Here is a 22481-nt window from a genome sequence, read left to right as displayed (position 1 = left end):
CTGGTCCCACCATGACCTCAGTCCCCACTCAGTGGAATCACAGTCTCCGTGGCCACCGCCACCTCCGACGTCTCACAGGCATGTCAAACCTGCCTGACGTGTCCAAAACAGAACTCCTGGTTCTTCAAGGTTCCGTCTGGTTCTCCTACACTAACCCCACTCCTCCTGAACCTTAGGAAATGGAGCTACCACCTGCCCGGCTTCTCGAATCTAGGTTTGATTCCTGACGCCTCTCTTTCTGTCTTCCAGTTCGTCGTTGAATCTTTTTGGTTTTGTTTCAGAATCTATTCCCAACTCAATTGACCCCTCACCCCTCTACTCCTGCCATCTGGATCTGAGCCCCTCACTGCTCACCTGGCCTGCAGAGGAGCCCCCTAAAGGTCTCCTTGCTTCACCCGGGTCTCTTCAGGCCCTTCAGGTAGCCCAAACGATGTTTTGTAAGAAGATGAATCAAATTATTTCTTACTTAAAACCTGCTGATAGTTTCCCATTTCACTTAGGATCATGAGCTGAGACTCCTTTTGTCCTGGCATAAAATGCCTCACATGGTCTGGCCCCAAGCTTATCTTGGACCCCTGTCCCCACCTGTCATGACAGTCCAGCCTCTCCACACCCTCTGCCTATTCCTCTAGCCTCCGAAGTTCACTCTGCCTCTCGCCCCTTGCCCCTGACCTTTCCTCTACCTGGTCACTCTTCACCCAGACCTGCACCTGGCTGCCTCCTTCCTGTTCCGGATGCAGCTCACGTGCCATCTCCCTGCAGTGGGCTTCCCTGCCTATCTTAGCTCCTGTCACCCACTACTGTATCCCAGCTGCTCTCTGTCACTTTATCCTGTTTAGTTTTCTTGGCGACATCGCCACGATTTGGATTTGGCCATATGGTTGCTTGGGTGTTACCTGTCTTGCCCTAACATAATGGAAGCTCCCTGAAGGCCAGGTCTGTCTTACCCATCACTGTGTCCCTGACGCCTGGCCCCATGGCACGTGAGAGGGACTCAAGTCACATTTGTCAGACGAATGACCGGTTGCAAGGCCCTTCATCCGCATCTGCATTCCTGTCATCGCATGCAGACACTGTTGTCTTCTTGTCACCAAGAAACAGACGTCCCAACAGGGACCCGAGCAGCCGAGTCCTCTCCACCCAAACTGAGCTGGCAGCCACACCCCCACCACTAACACTCCTCAGATTCACAGCAGTGACTCCAGAAAACCTTCCCATTCCCCCACGCCCCGGCATCTCTCCTACTGATCTGCACACTTTGTTAGACAGACGCAGAGGAAGGGGAGGGAGAGAGTCTGCCCGAGGAAGAAGAGCTGGGCCAGAGATGAGAATCACAGGCACTAAGCTGGAGATAGAAAAATAGGAGGCAAAAAGTCACAGGAGAAGGTGAATTGACAAAGCAGGCCAAGAGTAACACACGAGAGAGAGAGAGAGAGAGAGAGAGAGATGGAGACAGTGTACCGAGGGAGAGGCAGAGACACTGTCAAATAAGGGACAGGTCACGTGCCCACCAGGAGGCGGGACTGGTCGGCCAGGTGGGTAGCGGGCCCGGGGCCGGGAAGGCCTAGAATGCACGCACACCTGCCCACGACCCAGGGCTCCGGGCCCTGCGCGGGCCTGTATCGACCTACCTGCTCTGGCTCCAGGTGGGAAGCCACCTCTCCAATGGCCCTGGCAGCTTCCAAGGCCTCGTCCACAGGGCCGGACTCCAGGCTGACGGTGAGCACTGCGTCATAGACTTCCTGCAGGGGCCCGCGGTCGCCAAGGGCCGCGTAGGAGCGGTTGCGGTAGGGCAAGGCAAAGAGCAGGGTATCGTAGGGCAGGAAGACCAGCCTCCCATCTGCCAGGCCCTGGGCCCACGCTCGGCTCAGCAGGGCCGTCTGCTCCAGGCCCCCCAGGAGCGCCGAATGCATGCAGAGCACCACCACTGGGGGTACAAGAGGCGTGCTTACCTTTGCAGGCCTCCCCTGAAGCCCAGAGTCTGTGGCCCTGGAGAGCTGCTCGCAACTCTCAGGTCCACGCCCCTACCATGAATAGATTCCTCTTTGCCTTAGCGAAAGAAGTAGGCCCCTGGCGATAAGCAGCCAATTCCATCCCCAGGCACCCAGGACGGAAGAGAGCCCTTGCCCAAGATAAGGGTCCTTCCTCTCTTCTCCACTTGGGTCCCTGACCAGGGGGACCGCCTCAGTCAACAAAGGGCTACCACTTACTCTGGCTGTGGTCTAGGTTCCCTACTGCAATCCCTTTCTCTAGGAAATGCGGGAAAACAGAGCCACTAGGGAAAGCTGAGAGTCCCCTTGCTGGGGCCCGAGGACCCCGGTCATGTGGAAGACAGAGCCTGGAGCCCTGATCCCTGCTGAGCCTGGAGGGCCATGCCGTATGGGCCACGGGCCATAAGCCAGCTGCTCCCTGCCCCAGTATAATTGGGGTGGGGGGTGGCTCGGAGACTCACTCACTACAACTGGGGGTAAATAGGACCCGAGCTTCCTTTTTCCCATCTCTTCCACCCGGGGGTTATTCTGGACGCTAACCAAAAGACCCATTTGTTTTGTAAGTGGGGGGTGCCATTCTGCATTTTCCCTGCTTTCCCTGCACAAGGGAAAGCCGATCCCCACAGCCTGGGAGGAAGCCGTGGACTGGGAAAAACCCACACTGATGGCAAGCCGTGCTCGCTGTGTGCTGGGCACTGTTCTACGCCCCTTATCTGCAGTAGTCCTCGTCCTCACAACCCTGTGATGGAGGGGGGGTCATTAGCCTCATGTCACCGATGAGGAAACTCTAGCACAGAGAGGTTTAGTGAGTTGCCTGAGGGCACACAGCTGGCAGGAGGTGGGGTCAGGAGTGAGACTCTGGCAATCTGACTCCAGAGAATATGCCCTGAACCGCTCTGCCCCCCTGGCTCCTGAAAGCCACCAATGTGGTTGGAACTCAGTATCCAGCAAAAGGGTTGGAGGAGTCTGATGACGTGTCCCCCACCCACTGCCACCATGCTCCAGTCATGTAGAACTGAGCCGATCCTTCTAATCCCATTAACATGTTACCTCCATTCCTCTGCCCTAGCTGGTTCCTCTGCCTGGAACCCCTTCCTCCTCATCGCCGCCTGCAATCAACTTCTCATGTTCAGGCCCTGCCCTGGTATCACCTCCTCCCTGAAGCCCTCCCCACCCCTAAGCAAAGCAGCTCCTACCAGACCGGAGCTCCTCACTGCCGGGACCTGGGTGCTTCCTCCCCACCCCCTCCCCAGAGCCCAGCCAGGGTCAGGCACAGAGCAGTGCCCAGTGACTCTTGGCTGAAGGAAGTGTTTACAAAGCACTCAGCCACAAATATCTGCTCCTTGTGACCCTGTGAGGTGGGTTTCAACTATCCCCATTTCACCTGCTGGAGAACTGGGGCTCAGGGAAGTGGGCTACTGGTCCTAATGGGCAGCAGGCTAACCTGGGCCGGGTCTCACTCCCTACTTGGGGCTGACTCACTAACCAGCAGCCACATCAGCTTGGGGGTCCGCCCACCCCGCCCTCCCCCAGGGGGGCACTGGCTTCGGTTCCCTCGAATGAGAAACATGGTGGTTGCGAGTTTCACAGAACAACACTTTTCCCTGCTACCTGCAATGCATTCTCGCATTCTCCACTTTTATTCCATTCTATTTTATCTATTCTGTTTCATTCTTCTCTTTCTCTCCTGTTTTCTTTCTTTCTTTCTTTCTTTCTTTCTTTCTTTCTTTCTTTTCTTTCTTTCCTTCCTTCTTTTGTAATGTTAGTCTTGATTCACTAAACTGGTTTGTTGATCACAACCCATAGTTTGAAATCATCCCAGTCTAGATTAACTTTAAGGTCCCTCCGGGGACGCCTGAGCGGCTCTGTGGGTTGAGTGTCCAACTCTTGATTTCAGCTCAGGTCATGATCCCAGGGTTGTGGGATCGAGCCCATGCTGAGTGTGGAGCCTGCTTAAGATTCTCTCTCTCTCTCTCTCTCTCTCTCTCTCTGCTCTTCTCCCAAGCTTGTGCTCTCTTAAAAAAAAAAAAATCCCTTCTGTTTTCCAGGTGCTACCTCTCCTCTACAGTCTACCCACCATGCCTCACCTTAGCTAACTACTTCCTTCAAGACAGGCAAATGTCACCTCCTCCAAGAAGCCTCCTCTGATCCCCAGGGCCCCAGCCTTGTACTTCCTCTCATTCTCCAGGCCTCTGTTCCCTCTGATGGCCTTGAGCTCTCTGTCGTAACCACCTGTCTCTTATTACTTATATAGCTGTCTCTCCAGTACCTAGTCAGCCCCTGGAGACCCACCACCTGATCTGTCCGGTTCACCTGTGTGTCCCAGCACTCAGCACAGTAGGGCTCCATAAATGCAAGAAGCGATTAATTGGGAAAAAAAAAAAGTGATTCTGACTCTAACTCCCTTCCTGGGCTCAAGTACCCCTACGCTCTCGTTTCCTTCAATACACCAGACATGAGGCAAGAAAGCCCTTTGACTCCCACTCCGCAACCATCACTTGAATCAGAGCTCAAAACCCGACTGCCCTGCCTGCCAGCTGTGTGACTTGGGCAAGTTACCTACCTTCACTGAGCTGTGAAGCACAGACCTCAATGGGACTGGCTCGGGGGGGCTGCTGTGAGATGAAATGCAGGGCCGTTGTCCAGAGCTCAGCCCACTGTCTGATGCTGAGGAAACTCCCCACCAGCAGCCATACGAAGCCCATGCTGCCCACACGAGGAAGGCACCCGTGGACACTTACTTTTCAGGCCATCCACGCGGCAGAGCTGCTCCAGGACCTCCGTGGCCCCCTGCTCCCCAGGTCCTAGAGAGGTCACCAGCCCCACAGGCAGCCCATGCGTCCTCAGGGTCACGGCTACCTGCCGGGCTGTGGCCACCCAGATGTCCTGGTGGGAGGACACAATGGCCACGCGAGCCCAGCCGAAGTGTCTCATGATGGACAGCAGCACGTGGGCAGCCGAAGGCAAGGTGGCCACCGGCTCACCTCCTCCTTCTGGAGCTCCGCAAGCCCAGGAGAAGAGGGTCTTGCCCCAGCCTTGGGCCAGCAGGGCTGCCGCTTGACAGTAACCAGGATTGACAGGGCCCACAAAGGCAGCCACGGTATTCTTGTGGGCCAGGAACGTGGCCAGAGCATGAGGGGTGTCACAGCCCGTGGCAAGGACCACGGAAGCCAGCCTCGAGCCCAGCACCAGTGAGGAGTCCTGGTTGGCTCGGTCCACAGCCAGCTGGGCTGCTACACTGGGGAGGGCCCTGGCAAAGATGGGGTCACAGTCCCAAGGACCCAGCACCCCCAAGGTGAAGGTCCCTGACCCAAGGGCCGGATCGGGGAGGAAGCCAGCCCCGATGGCACCCCAAAGCACCACAGACAGAAGAGGTGGGAAAAAGGCTGTCCTTGGATGACTGAGAGTGGACCCCCACGGGCCCTGGCAGGACAGGCACGTCTTCCCATGTGGCAGCATCCGATACCAACCTTCAGGGGACAATCCCTCCCATAGTCCTGGGAAAAGGGGACAAAAACAAAGTTTGCTTTCTAGCATTTTCTGCCACTACTTTCTGTATGACTTTGAGGCACACAGTACCTTCCCCCAGAACCTCAGCCTCCTCATTGATAAAATGAGGGATTGGGACCCATCATGTCCGAAGACTCCCAGCTTTGGGGTCTAACATCCTCCCCAAGACTGACTCACAGCCTGGGCAGAAGAAGCCCAGTCATTCGGCGTGGGCTCCAGAGTCCGAGCTGGCGAGACCTGGCTCGCTGCTTTCCATCCTCGTGGGCCTAGCCCAGTCTCTGAGGCTTCTGAGCCCCATTTCCCTCTTCTGTGAGGATGCGGAAAACAAAGCCTACTTATGGAGTGGCCATGATGGTTGTGTGCCATAACATGCAGCACTCAGCGCAGTCCCTGGTCCTTCCTTAGGTGTTCAATAAATCCTGCTTCTTTCAACCTACTATTACTGTTGTTTCCTGCACTCATCGTCCTAGGTGGACCGGTGCTCAGGGCCGTTGTGAGCCTCCCCTGACCCTTATCCTCAAGCCCAGCCCCATCCCCTGGCACTTGACTCCACTGGACTCCAGGGCCCTATGGCGCAAGCAAGGCCTGGTATGGTGAGCGCAGGCACAGTCCCATCTCGGATCCCCTCAGGCCTGTTCTCTCTCCACTGTTCAGATGAGGAAACTAAGGGAGACTGCGAATGGGGTTGGCAGAGAGACAGGATGAGGACAAGTCTCTCCAACTCATCCTCCACCCCACACAGAACCTCCTTGACCAGGACATTTGGACTAGAGGACCCCCCACTCCGCCCTTCTGTCCCAGGACTTTGACGTCCACCCTGCAGTCCTGCCACCCCAGCTCAGTCTCTGCCCACAGCCTTGACATGGTCCGTTCCCCATCCGGGGCACCCAGCTAAGTCCTCCCACCTCCTTCATGCAGCCGGCAGCCTTGCACTCTGGGGGCCACAGGAAGGCATAAGATCTCATCTTACCCTTAAGAAAATGCCAGGCTGGGCGGTGCCTGGGTGGCTCAGTCGGTTGAGCATCCAACTTAGGCTCATGTTATGATCTCATGGTTTGTGGGTTCAAGCCCGGCATCGGGCTCTCTGCTATCACCCTATTAGTGTGGAGCCCACTTTGGATCCTCTGTTTCTCTCTCTCTCTCTCTCTCTCTCTCTCAAAAAAAAAAATTAAAAAAGAAAGAAAGAAAAAAAAGAAAATGCCAGGCTGGTAAGAAGGTAGGTTCCAGCCAAGAGAAGAGTTGACCACAAGTGCAGGCAGTAGGCAGAACCAATAGGGAGGTACTGTGAGCTCATGGAGGGCTTCCCAGAGGAGGCAGGCTGGAAGCAGCCTACACTTGGAAGTGCTTGTCAGGAGAGTTCTTGCCTGGGTGGCTCAGTCAGTTAAGTGTCTGACTTCGGCTCAGGTCATGATCTCACTGTTCGTGAGTTTGAGCCCTACGTCCAGATCTGTGCTGACTGCTCAAAGCCTGGAGCCAGGGACCTGCTTTGGATTCTTTGTCTCTCTTTCTCTGCCCTCCCCTGCTCTCACTTTATCTCTCTCTCTCTCTCTCTCACTCTCTCTCTCTCTCTCTCTCTCTCAAAAATGAAGAAAACACTTAAAAATTTTTTTCAAAAAGGAAGTCTATGGGGGCACCTGGGTGGCTTGGTCGGTTAAGCGTCCGACTTCGGCTCAGGTCATGATCTCACGGTCCGTGAGTTCGAGCCCCGCGTCAGGCTCTGTGCTGACAGCTCAGAGCCTGGAGCCTGTTTCAGATTCTGTGTCTCCCTCTCTCTCTGCCCCTCCCCTGTTCATGCTCTGTCTCTCTCTGTCTCAAAAATAAATAAATGTTAAAAAAAAATTAAAAAAAAAAAAAGGAAGTCTATGTCAGGAGAGTAAGGGGGTGCCCTCTCAATGCCAACAGCCGTGGTCTGTGCAGGGAAGCACATTAGAAATTATGTTCAGTTCAGAGGAATAATAAGGTCCTTGGAATTACACAGAAGAATAAACCCTGATTTTTATCCCTCATTTGTCCCTGACTCTGGGTGAGACGTTTAACTTCTCTGAGCCTCTGTTTTCTTGTCTGTAAAATGGAGATGATGATAGCTATCTGGCAGAGTTGTGGCAAGGGCTAAATGCATAAAGTCTCTACGGTGAGGATATCACTGTGGCAAGCAGGTAAGGAAGTAGTAAGCGGTACTGGCCAAGCGGAAGTAAGTAGGTACAGTACTTACTATGTGGAATAGTTATCATCCCCAGCGCCATCGCAGTCACCATCATCACCATCTTGGGATCTTGGAAGAGCGGCAGGTGTACTGTGGTGTAGAAAGCGCTAGACAGGGAGGTGGAGGCCTGAGTTTCAGCCCCCGCTGCCCTTGAGGCCTCAGTCTCCCTATCTGTAACAGTAGCCAGTTTTTGCAGGGCGGGCCAAGCTGAGCCCTTCAGGCCTGTGATGCTACAGTTCTCCCAGCTCAGGGCTCGGCGACTCGGGGAGGGCCCTCTCCTGCCAGCCTCTGAGGAGCGCTCTGTGCCCTCCCTCCGCTTCTGCCATGATGCGCCAAGTGGTCTCTTTGCTTCCTCGGGGCTCAGGATGAACCCCTCTGAACAGCTGGGCTTGTTCTGGGCTCACAGAGAGCTGATCATTTCTGGTTGGAAACATAAGCGTACGTGCACCTCTCCCCCTCATTTGTGCTTTCCAAATCACCTGTGATCCACTGCTTTGCCTTGTCTTCCCAGAGGCCCCAAGAAGAGAACTTTTACCCTCTTTTTCAGAGAAGCACACTGACTCCGGGGGGGAACAGCAACGTGTCTGAGTTCTCACCAAAAGTTAAGGCTGAGTTGGGACTGGAGCTTGGCTTCCTACCTCCCAGCCAAAGACAAAAATCACCCTTTTATCAAACACCTAGACCACCACAGCTGAAGGATCCTTGAAGATGGAACATCTAAACCAACTCCCCTGTGTACAGATGGGGAAACTGAGGTACAGAAAGGCATATGGACTTCCTTCAGTCCCACAAAGCAGCAGCAGGGTCCCCAGCCCCTGCAGTCCTGCTGGCCACACTCAGTGTCCCTGATGGCATACAGGGACTTAAGGAAGACTCAGGCAGAGCTGCTTTTAGCTCCAGCTCTCCTGCTGACTTGTGGAACAGGGTCCACACCCCTTTCTCTGCTCTTCTTTTCCCATCTGTACAGGGAAGGCTTAGTTTAGCTGTGCAGGTCTCCAAAGATCCATCAGCTCTGATGTTCTGTCAGTAAAAATCAGGAAATGGGTGGTGTTTGTCTCTGAAGCTGGCCACGTCCCCTCTCCCAGCCCTTCCCCCAGGAGCGTGTGAACAGTGCCGGCACTGTGGGTTAATTCAACCCCATCCTGGGGGAAACCGTTTGTATTTTTAGGCTCTAGGAGATGGATGCCGATGATTAGGCACAGGGTGCTTGGCTCATAGAGCCAGGCTCATGGAATTAGTCAACTCATAGTATCCTAACCCAAAAAGATGAAGATGCCTGTGGTTATGTTAACAGACAAACGAGCAAAATAAAAATGGTAATAGGAACCCAAGGAAGGAGAGTGGAGGATTTCTGTTAGAGCTGGGACCTCTTCAGCTCCTGTAGCCAAAGGTCATCCTGCTGACCTCCCAACCCGATTTCTTGCCTTCATTCAGGACAAGCTCCCCGATGACCCACCTGCCATGCTGTCTCATTGGGGCTGACTCACTGCCTCTTTGCAGGTCCTAAGGTTGCTGCACCAGTGTCCTCAGATGCCAAGCCCTCCAAGAAGACTCTAGCCTGGAGATTCCTCATTCCCACCACAGCCCCTACAGTTAACACTCCTGCTGCCTGTCAGCTTCCTGGGACTCCTGTCCAGGGAGTGCTTCATATATGGCTCATTCCCTTCCTGTCCCCAACAGGGGCGTGAAGAAGCCACTTGGAAAATTCGATCTGTTCACTTGGAAAATTCGATCTGTTCAGATGGTAGGGCTCTGGGGAGCCAAGCAAGGAAAGGAAGGAGAGAAGGAAGGAGAAAGGAGCTGAGGGAGGGAGGATGTCTTCAGCACTCCGGACAGCTCCAGGCCAGGCTTGTTCTCCCTGGAGGAAGGAAGGATGGGCAAACACTAAAGAAACCAACATTACTGAAAATCCAGTATTATTGTTATTCCAATTTTATCGATAAGGAAAGTACACTACCCAGAGAGGTTGGGTAATCTGACCAAGGGCACAGAGCTAGTAAGTGGCAGGGCCAACTATTTCTGCTCATCGCGCCACATTGATTCTTTGGGATTCTAATGGTGGTTTGTCTATCTTCCTTTTTGGGATGAAGCCTTTTGTGGAGATAGATACCACAGTCCCCTGGATATTCAGCTCTTCCTTCTCCGTCTGCTTTCTCCAACCTGGGTGAAATTAACCATTACTAAGTACAGTAAGTATTTACTATGTGCTAGTAACTATATATCTCAACTAATTTAACCCTTGCAACAACCTTGCAAAGTGCGTGTTGTATTTTGCTTTCTTCACATCACTTTATTCATGCTAACATGAATAAAGGCACTGTCCACTTAAGACACATCAACAAACCAAAAAAGCAAAATTGCTTTCCCCTTCAAGAGCGAACTTTCTAGCATGGGTAGAGATTCAACCAAAAAGAAACATAATAGGGCGCCTGGGTGGCGCAGTCGGTTAAGCGTCCGACTTCAGCCAGGTCACGATCTCGCGGTCCGGGAGTTCGAGCCCCGCGTCGGGCTCTGGGCTGATGGCTCAGAGCCTGGAGCCTGTTTCCGATTCTGTGTCTCCCTCTCTCTCTGCCCCTCGCCCGTTCATGCTCTGTCTCTCTCTGTCCTAAAAATAAATAAACGTTGAAAAAAAAATTAAAAAAAAAAAAAGAAACATAATAAATAATTAGGTTTATTTTTTACTTTAGAAAGTGATAGGTGATATAAAAAAAGAAAGGTAAAGGGGGGTAATAATGTATTATAATTCAGTATAAGTATTTTCTATACTGCTGCACAATCTTCATGTTTATAATTTCAATGGTCAAGGAACACACCGGGTGGATGTGTCACAAGTTAGTAATTCTCTTTTTTTGGATATTTTTATTTTGTTTTGTTTTGTTTTATGTTTATTTATTTTTGAGAGAGAGAGGCAGAGCATGGGCAAGGGAGGGGCAGAGAGAGAGAGGGGGACACAGAATCTGAAACAGGCTCCAGGCTCTGAACTGTCAGGACAGAGCCCGACGCAGGGCTCAAGCTCATGAACTGCCAGATCATGACCTGAGCTGAGTCAGACGTTTAACCGATTGAGCCACCCAGGTGCCCCTTTTTTGGGGATATTTTTAGCCTTAATCTTGTCCTGGACAGATTTTAGGGCCTTTGTTTTTGTGCCAGACTTATGCCTGTTTGCTCTCTCAGCTCCATTCCCTGACCTTCCCAAACCTGACTGGGCTCCTAATTGGGAGACTAGGGAGGGGCCTCTGTCCCAAGGAGGGCTGATCCTGAAAACTTCATTCCCAGCATCGCTTGCCACTGTTTTCTGGATGGATTTAGCCAATAGGAGACCCTGACAGGAGACTGGAGGCAAGGAGAAAAATAGAAGCCAGGAGACAACCCCCCCCTCCACCGCCCACATGTGGAAGGTGTCCCAGTGATAGCTGTGTCTCCTCTCTGGTCCTAGCGTCGTCAAACACCCCTCCTGATGTGGCTCCAATGTCTGGGCTTAAGTACTACCACCTCCTTCTTCTTTTTGTCCCTCCCCGACCAGGGGTGGAAGAGACTTCCTGCTGTTGCCAATCTCTGAACTGCTTCATATCCCAACACCTTTGTAATCACTCTCCCACTCCAACTTCCCACTACTGAAAGTACTGATGAGGACTCTGTTTTCCAGAGTGTATCCTGATCTATATACTATATATCTGAGTTGCTTGCAATTTCCCACCATTATGAATAATTCTTTAATAGATATCACGCTTTTATCATCTTTAAAATTTTTTCTTTATGATAAACTCTCAGTAATAGCCATACTAGATCAAAGAATAACAACACCTTTAAGGTACGTTACATATTGCTTCATATTGTAATGTATTAATGCCAAGATATTCTTTAGATAATTGGAGACATTTGCATATTGCCTGAGCATTAGCTGATACATGGTTATTCTTAAGATTTTTAGGTGAAATAATGGCAAGGTGGTTATGTAAAGAAATTTGTCATTTGTTTCCAACTCTGCATACTTGAATTATGTAGAGGGAAATGACATGATGTCTGGGATCTATTTTGAAATTATTATACAAAAGGTGAGTGATGAATGAAATATGAAAAGATCTTAATTTTTGAATCTAGGCTATGGTTGTATTTGGGTTCATTGCAACTTTTCTTCCTACTTTTGCTTGTGTTTAAGAACTTTCATAATAAGAGAAAATAATGTTCATACCAATTAACAATGTAGGTATACAACTTTCACCAAATCATTTTTAGCATTCAGTATAATAATTTTTAAAAATATAACCAGTGTTTTGAAAAATCATGCATTGTGTTAGTTTTCTATGTTGTATGATAAATTACCACAAACTTAGTGACTTAAAACAACACATGTGTATTATCTCAGTTTCTGAGGGTCATAGGTGTGGGTGCAGCTTAGCAGGACTCCAGGTTAGGGTCTCACAGGCCACAATCAGGACATTGGTCAAGGCTGAGTTTTCATCTGGAGGCTCAACTAGGGAAGGATCTGCTTCCAAAATCATTCAGATCGTTGGCTGTCGGATTCATGAGAGCTTGCCGCTTCAAAGCCAGTAACGAGTCTGCTAGCAAGAGTCTTAGAAAACATAACATAATCTAATACAACCTAATCAGCAGAGTAACACCATACCATATTCTTTACTATATTCTATTGGTTCAAAGGAAGTCACGGGTCCAGTCACATTCACAGGGAGACGTTATACAAGGGCACAAATACTGGGAGGTAGGAGCTGTGAAGGCTACCTTAGAACTATACCTTAGGCATATAATAGTGAAAGAAACTGACAGCCTTGGAGAGTTCATTCCACAGCAAGCTGGGTCAGGGCTAGAACCAGAACCCAAGCTTCCCTATGAAAATTGTAATCATCTGCTTTATGACTTTGCTAAGGGGAGAGCCAGAACCATCTTCTTTCCTTCCCTCCACACTCCATCCCTAATTTCTATCATCTCCCTCTTACTCCCTGCCATACTCCGGGCAGGACCTTGTTCTGTAGTCTAAAATCTCTTAGGAAGGTCACATGAAGGTCATTCTCATACTAAAGGACTGATGGTAGATACAGACTTGCTAGGATTTTCCAACACGGGGTATCTGCTATGTAACAAAGACAACAAGATGATTTGCTCCAAGAGAACGAAGGTTTACTTTTAGACACGTGGGGACATAAACAATCACTGGGGACAGTATTTGGATGGAAGGAACAAACAGTTCCTATCTCAGAGTGGATAAACCCATCCTGGCAACAGTAACCAGGAGGGAACTCTGAGCTCCACAGACTTCAGTTAAAATCCTCAACCATAATACTCTCTGAGTGACCCTAAGCAAGTCACTTAGCTTCTCTGAGCTTCAATTTCCTTATCAATAAACAGTGATACTATTATAATATCTACCTCACTAGGAAGCTATGAGTGAGTGTTAAAGCATTCGGTAAATGATGAACATTACTAATAATAATCACTATCATCACCATTACCGAGCACTGACTAGATGCAGATACAGATCACATGATTCAAAACAGAAAGTGTTCAGTGCCCTTGAAACAGGAAAGGGGGATGTTTAAAGAAAGAAGATTATGGCAGTCAGGATCTCAGCTAGAAGCAGAGGCACATGCAAATTAGGATAATCCCGGGAGGATTTATTTACCAAAGAATTATTAACAGAAGGATGTAGAGCTTGTGCTATAAACTGGGGTTAGCAGCAGCAGAGCTGCTACCGTTCTTGGCCCCAAAGGGAAGGGAGGGCACAGTTACCAGACCTGGGAAGGGTAAAGTTATGAGAGAAGGCTGCCTTGATGGGGGCAATGACTTTTGGTTGAGGGATACAGCCAACCCAAGACAATCCTGCATGGAAGCAGCAATGGAAACAAATATCTTGATCTCACTCTTCTTGATCCTCCAGGTCTCTCCTTGGTCAAACCCAAGCAGAAGCTGGCAGGCATAGAGGTTTGATGGTGTTTCCCGCGCAAGCCAGCCTCCAGGTCAGAGTAGGCGAGGGGAAGAGATCACCTGGCAGGCAAGGAGAAGGTATGTGGCACAGTCCACCCCTTTGCCTCTCAGCATTCATTCCTGTCTTTCATCCAGTGAAGTCTTGTCCCTAAGATAGACGTGCAAAGTCTCATTGGCTACCATATTAACAAGGTACTGTCAATTCACCTTGCAACCACTTGAGACTAACACATTAGTCATGGGGCTCCTGGGGGGCTCAGTTTTTGAGCATCCAACACTTGACTTCAGCTCAGGTCATGATCTCATGGTGCATGAGTTTGAGCCCCACATTAGGCTCTGTGATGATTGTGCAGGGCCCGCTTGGGATTCTCTGTCTTCCCCTCTCTCTCTGCCCCTCCCCTGCTCATGCTCGCTCGCTCTCTCTCTCCTCTCTTAAAAATAAATAAATAAACATTTAAAAAAAACATTAGTCACTACTAGTGTTCTTTATATAAGAAAGTGGGTACAAAAGAAGCAATTTACATAACGCGTGGCTGCTACAGTCCCCATCTCCATAGCTGATTGGTCATCTAAAGTGCTTAATCAGGGGCACCTGGGTGGCTCAATCTGTTTAGCGTCTGACTCTTGATTTCAGCTCAGGTCATGATCTCAGTGTTGTGAAATTGAGCCCCACGTCAGGTTCGTGCTGGGTGCACAGGCTGCTTGAGATTCTCTCTTTCTCTTTCTCTCTGCCCCTCTCCCACTCACATGTAGGAGCACGCATGCTCTCTCTCCTTCTCTCTAAAAAAATAATAAAATAAAACACAAAAATACAGTGCTAATCAGAGCTGCCTCCATTTGTCATTATACTATGTCCCCCTCATCCTCTTGCAGCACCTCACGTGGGGCTTCTCCACCTGGTATAGGGATCCAAACCCTCATTCCTAAAAAATCTTGAGTCCTCAGTGGTCTGCTCTTTACTGGGTTGCTCCGTTGATTATTGACCGGGACTTCTGGGCAAGGGAGGACTGACAGGCTCCTCCTTTAATGTCCTGGGTGCCAGTCACAGTCCTCCCTTCTCCATTGTGAGGCAACAATGACATTTCCTCATAGCAATGGGGACCCATCGCTTTGGCTTATATAGTGTGACTTCCTTCTCTGCCTATTGATTCAGGGTCATGAAGATCTCGAAATGGTCAAGGGGCAGTTTCAACTTCCAATTCCTAAGATGAATTACTGCGTTCTCTGGTGGAGCTGTTCCTCTCCTAGACACAGGGAGCTCCAAGCTGCCAAGTTCAAGATCGGGCACAGGTGGCAGCAAACACTCTCCCAGCGAGAGGCCACTCCTCTTCATTTTTTGGTTCCCAACCTGCTCATTCTGTCTACAGGAAGACCACGCACTTGGCCATTAGTATAAAGCATATATTGCATCCTGTGAGTACAAGCTAGTGTCTCCTAGCTCATTCTATAACTGAACCTTCAACAGACCAGTCCACAGGTCCATCAAGCCAAATGCTTCTGGATGATGGGAGATGAAGCCAAACCAGTGAGCCACCTGCTGCAGCTCCTCTGCAGTCAGATGTGCCCCTAGTCAGATCATTGTTGTAGAACACCTATGGTAATATAGGGCACTCCTGCAAACCCAGGAATAACAGTTCTGGCAAAAGCACTGGGCAAGGAAAGCAAATCTACGCATAGTTCTATTCCTATCTCTGCGAGTAGAAAAAAGGGTTGCCTCCTCTGTGAGGGGAGAGATCTGATATAACAGGTAGCTGGCTGATCCCTCCCCCCAAGGAAATGGTGCCAGTCTGTGCATTTGGTGTGGCCTCTGCTGTTGGCAGGCTGGGCACTGAGCTGTGGCAATAGTCAGATGAACCATGGAAGTCCATGTTATGGAACCCACACGCAGCCTCCATTCTGGTTCTTGTGGCCATTCTGGATGTGGGCCCATTGAACAAGCATTTGGGGTGGCTGGAAAGCAGCTGACTGAGAGCCACAGCTCATCTTGTTCACCTAAGTATTGAAGACTTCCTCTGTCATAGATACCCCTCTGGTGGGGCATTCACACCCCGTGCCTATTCAGAGAGATGCATCCACATACCTCATTGACACCAATTTTCCTATCCTTAGGATGGCCTAAGACCTTGGCCATCCAGATGACCCATTATCAACTACCCATGAGTCAAAGTGAACTAAGACCTCAGGCCATCTCTCCTTCTGCACAAAATGGACAACTGGAGGGATCCTCTGAAGTTCTGCCCACTGGGGAGATTTCCCTTCACCACTTGTATTTCAAAGCCAGCTTTGGTTGGGGATTGTAATGTAGCTTCCATCCACTCCTGGCCAATGCCAGAGTATCATGATATCCATCCTTGAATGATGGATGGATATTTCCTCCTCCACTAACTGGTAATAAGGAATTCCCAATAAGGTCATGGGTGTGGGTTGAGGGAGAAGTGGCAGAAACAGGAGCAGGTACCATGGGAGCCTCAGCCACCTGCTTGGTCATATCTGCCACCTCCATTTTATTAAGGAATGGTTCTGTGCATGTCAATATTATGGTTCAGTGCGTCAGATAACACCCAGTTCACTTGTCAATTCTGGTAGCACAGTCACTGAGTGTCTGTAATGTGTCTGTTTCCATCTCTACCAGGGCCAGGAGCAAGTCATTAACTGCTTCTTAAATGGATAGAAGTTGTTCACAGAAAAGAATATGAGTTCACTCTGCCACCACCACCTGCTGCCATGAGTGAGTTCCTCATACTTTCTTTAGTGAAGGGAGCGTGCTCCAGCTTCTCCTAGGGGTGTGAGCAGCTTGTGTATAATAGATCTGTTTCAACATGTTTACTTTCCTGAGACTTTAGACTCTTTCCTACACAGAATTCTAAGGAAGTTCTGGCATTTCCACCTCATCCAGTGAGATCATCATCGTGTTCAAATTTCAGTTAGGCAACTAGAGACAATTAAAACCACTCCTAGGTGATCAAATGAAAAAATGAACCCCCAAATCCCAGACTAGGGCATTTGTCAGTGAATTTGGTCCCGTCAGGCCTTATAATTCTTCCCCTGGGTCTAATGTCCTTGTAATCCACTCCCACAGGTTCCTGCCAATATAGATTGACAAAGTCTTCTTTTTATATGTTTATCTATTTTTGAGAGAGAGAGAGAGACAGAGACAGCAGGGGAGGGGCAGAGAGAGAGAGACAGAGAATCTGAAGCAGGCTCTAGGCTCTGAGCTGTCAGTGCAGAGCCCAATGTGGAGCTCAAACTGACGAACCATGAGATCATGACCTGAGCAAAGTTGGACGCTTAACCGACTGAGCCACCCAGGCACTCCTTGACAAAGTCTTCTAAGAATTTCACTGTATAGACAATCTTCTTGTGGTACAGGCTTTGTATTTCTCCTCCATGCCATGCTGGGATTAAGCCCCAGTTATGGGCCATGAAGAACAATGAGGGTGTGTTCTCAGGAGCGTAAGGATCAGCTTCCAGAAGGACTCCTCCTGGTTCGACCTCCGAAAGGCTTTCATGCAGAGAAGTGGGTGCATTCTGACATGGAGGGAGGGGCTGGCAAAGGAGGTTTGGGGAAATTTGCAGGTCAAAAATTCTCAGCCCCAACCATGTCTCCCCAGTGGCCATTCCTTCCTTGTTAGTGCCCCACGTGCAATGTAAGACACCTGGGCTGGGGATGCTGTCACTCTACAGCCTTTACCACCAGAACTTGGGTTTGGTCCTGCTCTATCTCTCTGGTAGTCACAGGACCTAAGAGGCTCGTTCCTTCAAGCTCTCATGGAAGCCTCCCGTGGCTCATGCATCTTCTCAATTATGTGATTGTAAGTTTTCATTTATTTCCCATGTATTTTCTCTTGGGCTGTAGGAAGAAACCGGGTGTCTCCCCCGTCTTTATGACTAGTATTGTTGCCACTGGGCCAAGTGCCAAGGACACTTGACGTGCCGACTGGTCTTCCAACCTGCACTGCAACCCGTGCTACCACTAATGTTCATCTGAGCCACAGTGACACTACCAGAGGCCGTGAACTCATCCCATTTGCCTCAGCAAGGAGATTATCCCTACTGTAAAGCTGATGACAGGGGTGCCATAAAGAGTGTTGCAGTAACTCGAGGCTAATGGTAGAACTGTTGCCTCCCCAGGCCCAAAGAAGAGGGAGGAGAGAGTTTTCTGGAGCCCAGAAGACAGCTAGCTGCCTCGAAAGGTGAAAGGGCACAGCCAGACTGCAGCATCCTACAGGGAGGAATCTAGAGGGTAAGAGACCCTGCTGACGTTGTGCATACAGGCCAGCCCCCTGCAGCCCAAAGAGGTGGATGGGGGTAAAGACTTGACCTGGGTGGGCAGATGAAAGACACCGGTGCAGCCACTTTTCCCCAAAGGGAGTCAGGAGCAGACAGCTTTAGTCCTTCCAGGCCTTGAAGAAGGAGAGGTTTGCCCAGGAGCAGATCACAGGGGGCACCTCGGGAGAAAGGAGCGACACAAGCAGATGTGCAGAGACCAGAGTGCGGCAGGTACATCCAGATGTTGGCTGCGTGCCTAGAAAGGAGGTGAGGGTCAACACACACCGCTCATGAGCTGGCCTGGGCCCAAATCTCCATCTGGAAGACGCTATTTCTGGAGTCTGTCCATCTTTCTGGCTTGGGACCTCGCGCACTGGGCATCCAGAGACCTCAGGAAACACTGCTCACTGTGGCCCACACAGTGAGGGCCCCACACATTCTACCCGGCTGTCTGCCAGATCCACAGCCTTCCGGCCCTGCCGTCACCAGGGCTCATCTGACCAACTCTGTCTTTAACTAGTTTGTCCTTAGTGCCCAGCCCTGCGATCAGAAATGGCCTCCATGCCTGATGGGGCCGTGGTCTGCTGTCCGCTTCCAGAGAGAAAGTCCCGTGGCAATAACAGCCCTGACAGAAGAAAGTGCAAGGTGCACACGGAGCTTAGAAGAGGGGACCAATTGCCTGGGCAGAGGCAAGGAGGGCTCCAGGAGGAGGTGTCACCGGCCAGGTCTTGGGTGTCCATAGCAGTCCTCCAGGCGGGTAGGAGAGGAAGGCATTGGAAGCAGTGGGACCAGCATAAACAAGTGTCTGGAGACGTGCGAGCGTGAGAGCAGCAGACTTCCTGTGGCTGGGGACACGGCAGGGGATGAGGCTGGAGGGACAGAATGAAAAAGGGTCTCAAATACAAGGTTCAGTAGTTTAAATTTTGCCCTGAAGACAAGGGGCTAGTATGGGGGTGGGGGAGGCACACGGAATACATTTTCAAGACCTTACCATTGAAAGTACGTTTGCACTTTCAAGATGTTACTATCGTTGTGCCCATTTTACAGGATTCGGGAAAGGTATGTAACTTGTACAAAGTGACCTGGCTTATGCAAGACGCATCCATACATGCTATAAGCATTTGATCTCTGAATTCTTGGGGAGACCAGCACAGTGCCGTGTGACGCTCTAATTATCTACTGCTGGGAAACACCCTCACACTTAAAGTCTTAGCATGACAACAGCCACTTATGTTGCTCGTGAATCTGCAATTCGGGCAGAGGCCGGCAGGGAGGGTTTGTGTCTGTGGCACGCAGCATCGGCCAGGCAGCTTGCCTGAAGCAAGTTATAAGGGTGGCGGCATGTCTAGGACCAGGAGGCAGTTCCCGGGAAGGCTGGCAAGGTCTCCACTGGTCTCCCAGGGTCTGGTGGAGACTGAGTCACAAGCAGAGGGCTTGTCGCCTGGCATCAGGGTTGATACCAGGAGGTGGCCTGATGCTTCTTCATCTTGGGAAGGGGTGCTCTCTACAGGAGCGTTAGGATCCACTCCATCTGTTCCCCCTGGAGAAATGGAAGCCTTCAGCTGAGGAAGAAGCTGGAAATGGTCTCTGTGCCTCTCACACAGGGAAGGAACGCCCTGTAGTATCTCTACCCCTGCTTGCACACGTCCACTGGTGAACCACTCACTGTCCCTGGGCCAGCTGCCCTGATGTGGGGCTGCTTGGCTGTTAAGGCTTCTGTCCAGCCTCCCTCCGGCCTCAACACCTGCGTCCCTGTTCTCCACTCTGCCCACAGAACAATCCTGCCCCCCATCGTCTTCATCAGCCCTGGAGAGTCAGGAAGCATCACCAAACGGAAAGTACCAATAAATAGCCAACAGTCAGGATAATGACAATAGCCAACACCCAGTGCACGTTATGTTTAGAACTGCTCTAGGTGCTTGGCGTGTGATAATCTATTTAGCCATTACACTCCTGTGAGATAGGACAGACCTCCCCTGTCTTGTTCATTCCTGGGTCCCCAAGACCCTGCCTGGCACTTATCAGCTAGATAATATGTGTGTGTCGTATTGTTGTAGGTTGTATTGTATTGTATCCTCGGAATCCTTAGGGTTGTCGTGAGGACGAAGTATACAGTGGATGTGACAAGCAAGAAAGAGGCACACGGTGTGGGGCTTCCTCGTCTCCTGCTCTTCCGTCACTGAGGCCCACGCAAAGCCAGGTGTAAAGCCCGAGCTGGGGGTGCTTCAGGGGGGCCCCTGGGAGTGAGGGTGATGCTGCAGGACGTCAGAAAAACTGGGGTGGGCGGGTGAATGGAAGGATGGACGCAGATGGATGGATGAAGAAATAAGGGTTCTTTCGAAAGACCATGTACCGGTGTGGACTCAGGCTGGTATTTCAGTCTTTATCCAGCAGAGGGCACCAAGGCTCCAACAATTGGCAGAGGAGCCTTTCTTGGCCCTGCAGGAGGGCACTGTAGCCCACAGGGGGCCTGGCCCGCATATTGTCCGCAGCCCTGGCAGGGTGGCGACGGAGGGAAAGACATCAGAGTCCATAGGGGTGCAGGGCGAGGAGCAAAGAGCACAGGCTAGAGTCAGACCCAGGAGTCCACCTCCCGTAAGGGGGACCTTGGGGGGTACCTCACACCCCGGAGCGGTTCCCTTTTGTAACATGATACCCAAAATACGTGTACCTTCTAGGCTGGCCCTGAGGATTAAATGAGATGCACTCTAGGGGGTGCGCAAACCTCAGAGAGATTTGTCTGCCCTCCCTGAGGCCACCCAGCAAGTACGAGGTGGTCTCTAAGGATCCTAAGGAGATTTCTATGAAAATAGAGAGTTGTATTAGGATGAAAGCCGTTCTGGGGAATAGAGACAGTTCTAGGTGAGTGTGGAAGACTTGGGGGCGGGAAGCTGCTCTGAGGCTAGGGAGATTCTTGGAGACACTGAGGTAAGGAAGCCCACCCTGTCATGATGAGTAGATACCTGATCCCCCCCCTTCACAGCCAGGCTAGGAGCTCCAGGTGCACCTCATTAATGTGGGAAATTGAGATTTTGTTTTAAATGTTTTTGGGGGGAGAGTGCAAGTGGGGGAAGAGCAGAGAGAGGAGGACAAGGGATCTGAAGTGGGCTCCATGCGGACGGCGGCAAGCCCAGCCGGACGTGGGTCTCGAACCCACGAGACACAAGATAATGACCTGCGCCAAAGTCAGAGGCTCAACTGACTGAGCCACCCAGGTGCCCTGGGAAATTGAGACTTTCATGTGGAACTTGACTTGCCCGTCTTCTGGCAGCTGGGTGTGCATTTGCCATCTCGGCGGGTACTTCAGGAGTTTTTCCTCTGGCATTTATTTTATGTATTGTGGTCACTCCTGCTCCCTGCCAGGGATTTATCGCAGGGACCAGGCCTGGCTCACCCTGCCTCAGACTGGGCTTGTGTCAACAGGCCGTCCCCTGCAGAAAGCCAAGCCCGGTTCCATACGGCTTCAAAGACATAAACAGCAAACCAATGCCATGTTTCCCTGGAGCCAGCGGCCTGGCCAGGCTGAGGAAGTGTCCAGCCAGACCACAACAGCAAGGGGGCTCCCAGTGGTAAGCCGGTGCCCTAGCCTGGGCCGTGGCCTTGGTCTTGAGCAAGAAGGTGGTCCACACTTGCGGTGCTGCTATTTCTGAAAGCGGCTTGCGCAGGACAGGCCTCCCTTTTGGGGACAGGACCCCAAGGCAGAGCAGGGATGCTTTGTTTTGCCCTTCTTCTTCTCGTAAGGCAGCATCTAGAAGCCGCCAAGGTGCTGCGGGCCAGGGTAGAGCTGGGTGGGACCACACCCGGCCCAAGACCGACTCGGGTTTCAGGAGCCCCCAGTGCTGCTCGTCAGGGTGAGCCGCCAGCCTCCGCCACCTGGAGGGTCTGCCAGCCTCTGCCACCATGACGGGTGGCAGAACTCCCCGTCCCGGGCTCGAGCGGGATCTTTGCATTCGTTTCTGATAAAGCTCCTCTGGGCACATCCTATTCGCGGATCCAGCTTGTTGAGACTCGCGTCTTCATTCGCCTGTGACATCAACACTTTCTGATGTCCCACTCGGCGCCAGCCCCATCTTTGATACTAGGAGACGGGACCACTAAGCCAGGGCCCCTGTTCTAAGCTCGTGGGGAAGGCGGAGGATTGCAGCCTAGTGGAGGGCGGAAGCCCCTGAGGAGGTGGGAACAACGCTTTGGAGTGGACCCTGTGGCCTGGGCAACCTCGGCCCCTCCCTCCTCACGCGCGTGCCGGACATCGAGCCCGCGGGCCACCGTTTCACCCCGATCTCCAGCAAACTGATTGAGCGGCGCCGAAGCAACAGAGGGCAGCTTGGTGGAGACCCGCCTGTGGACAAAGAGCCAGCAGCGAATGGTGAGGAGTAGCCGGGAGAACCGAGAAGAGCAAAACCCACAATGTGATGAGAAAGTGAGCCACGCTTGTCACATGGGCCCCTGCCAGTGCCCTGGAGGGCGTGAGGCTGAGATTTTGCAGCCCGAATTGCTATCAAATTATTGTCCATGGGCTCAGGACCCTAGACAGGGCAGGTCTGGCACGGTGTCTGTAGAATTAACCA

The 22481-nt window shown here is 51.3% G+C and overlaps 1 protein-coding gene across 1 annotated transcript in view; it reads right to left on the bottom strand.

Annotated features, from left to right (window-relative positions):
• LOC124505923 (guanylate cyclase D-like) overlaps positions 1-22481 on the bottom strand; it is a 105801-nt gene that overhangs the window by 29077 nt on the left and 54243 nt on the right. Inside the window, exons 3-5 of the mRNA XM_047071976.1 lie at positions 7714-7794; positions 4733-5461; positions 1632-1927 (exon numbers count right to left, since the gene is read on the bottom strand). Coding sequence (XP_046927932.1) covers positions 1632-1927; positions 4733-5461; positions 7714-7794 — 1106 coding nt within the window. The remainder of the gene's footprint in view (positions 1-1631; positions 1928-4732; positions 5462-7713; positions 7795-22481) is intronic.

Source organism: Lynx rufus, unplaced genomic scaffold (genome assembly GCF_022079265.1).
Source record: "Lynx rufus isolate CCGP_SWC_20201006 ecotype Redwood Valley unplaced genomic scaffold, mLynRuf1.p SCAF_9, whole genome shotgun sequence".
Taxonomy (NCBI): Eukaryota; Metazoa; Chordata; class Mammalia; order Carnivora; family Felidae; genus Lynx; species Lynx rufus.
The sequence above is the reverse complement of the archived record's forward strand: the minus strand, read 5'-3'. Positions and strand labels throughout refer to the sequence as shown.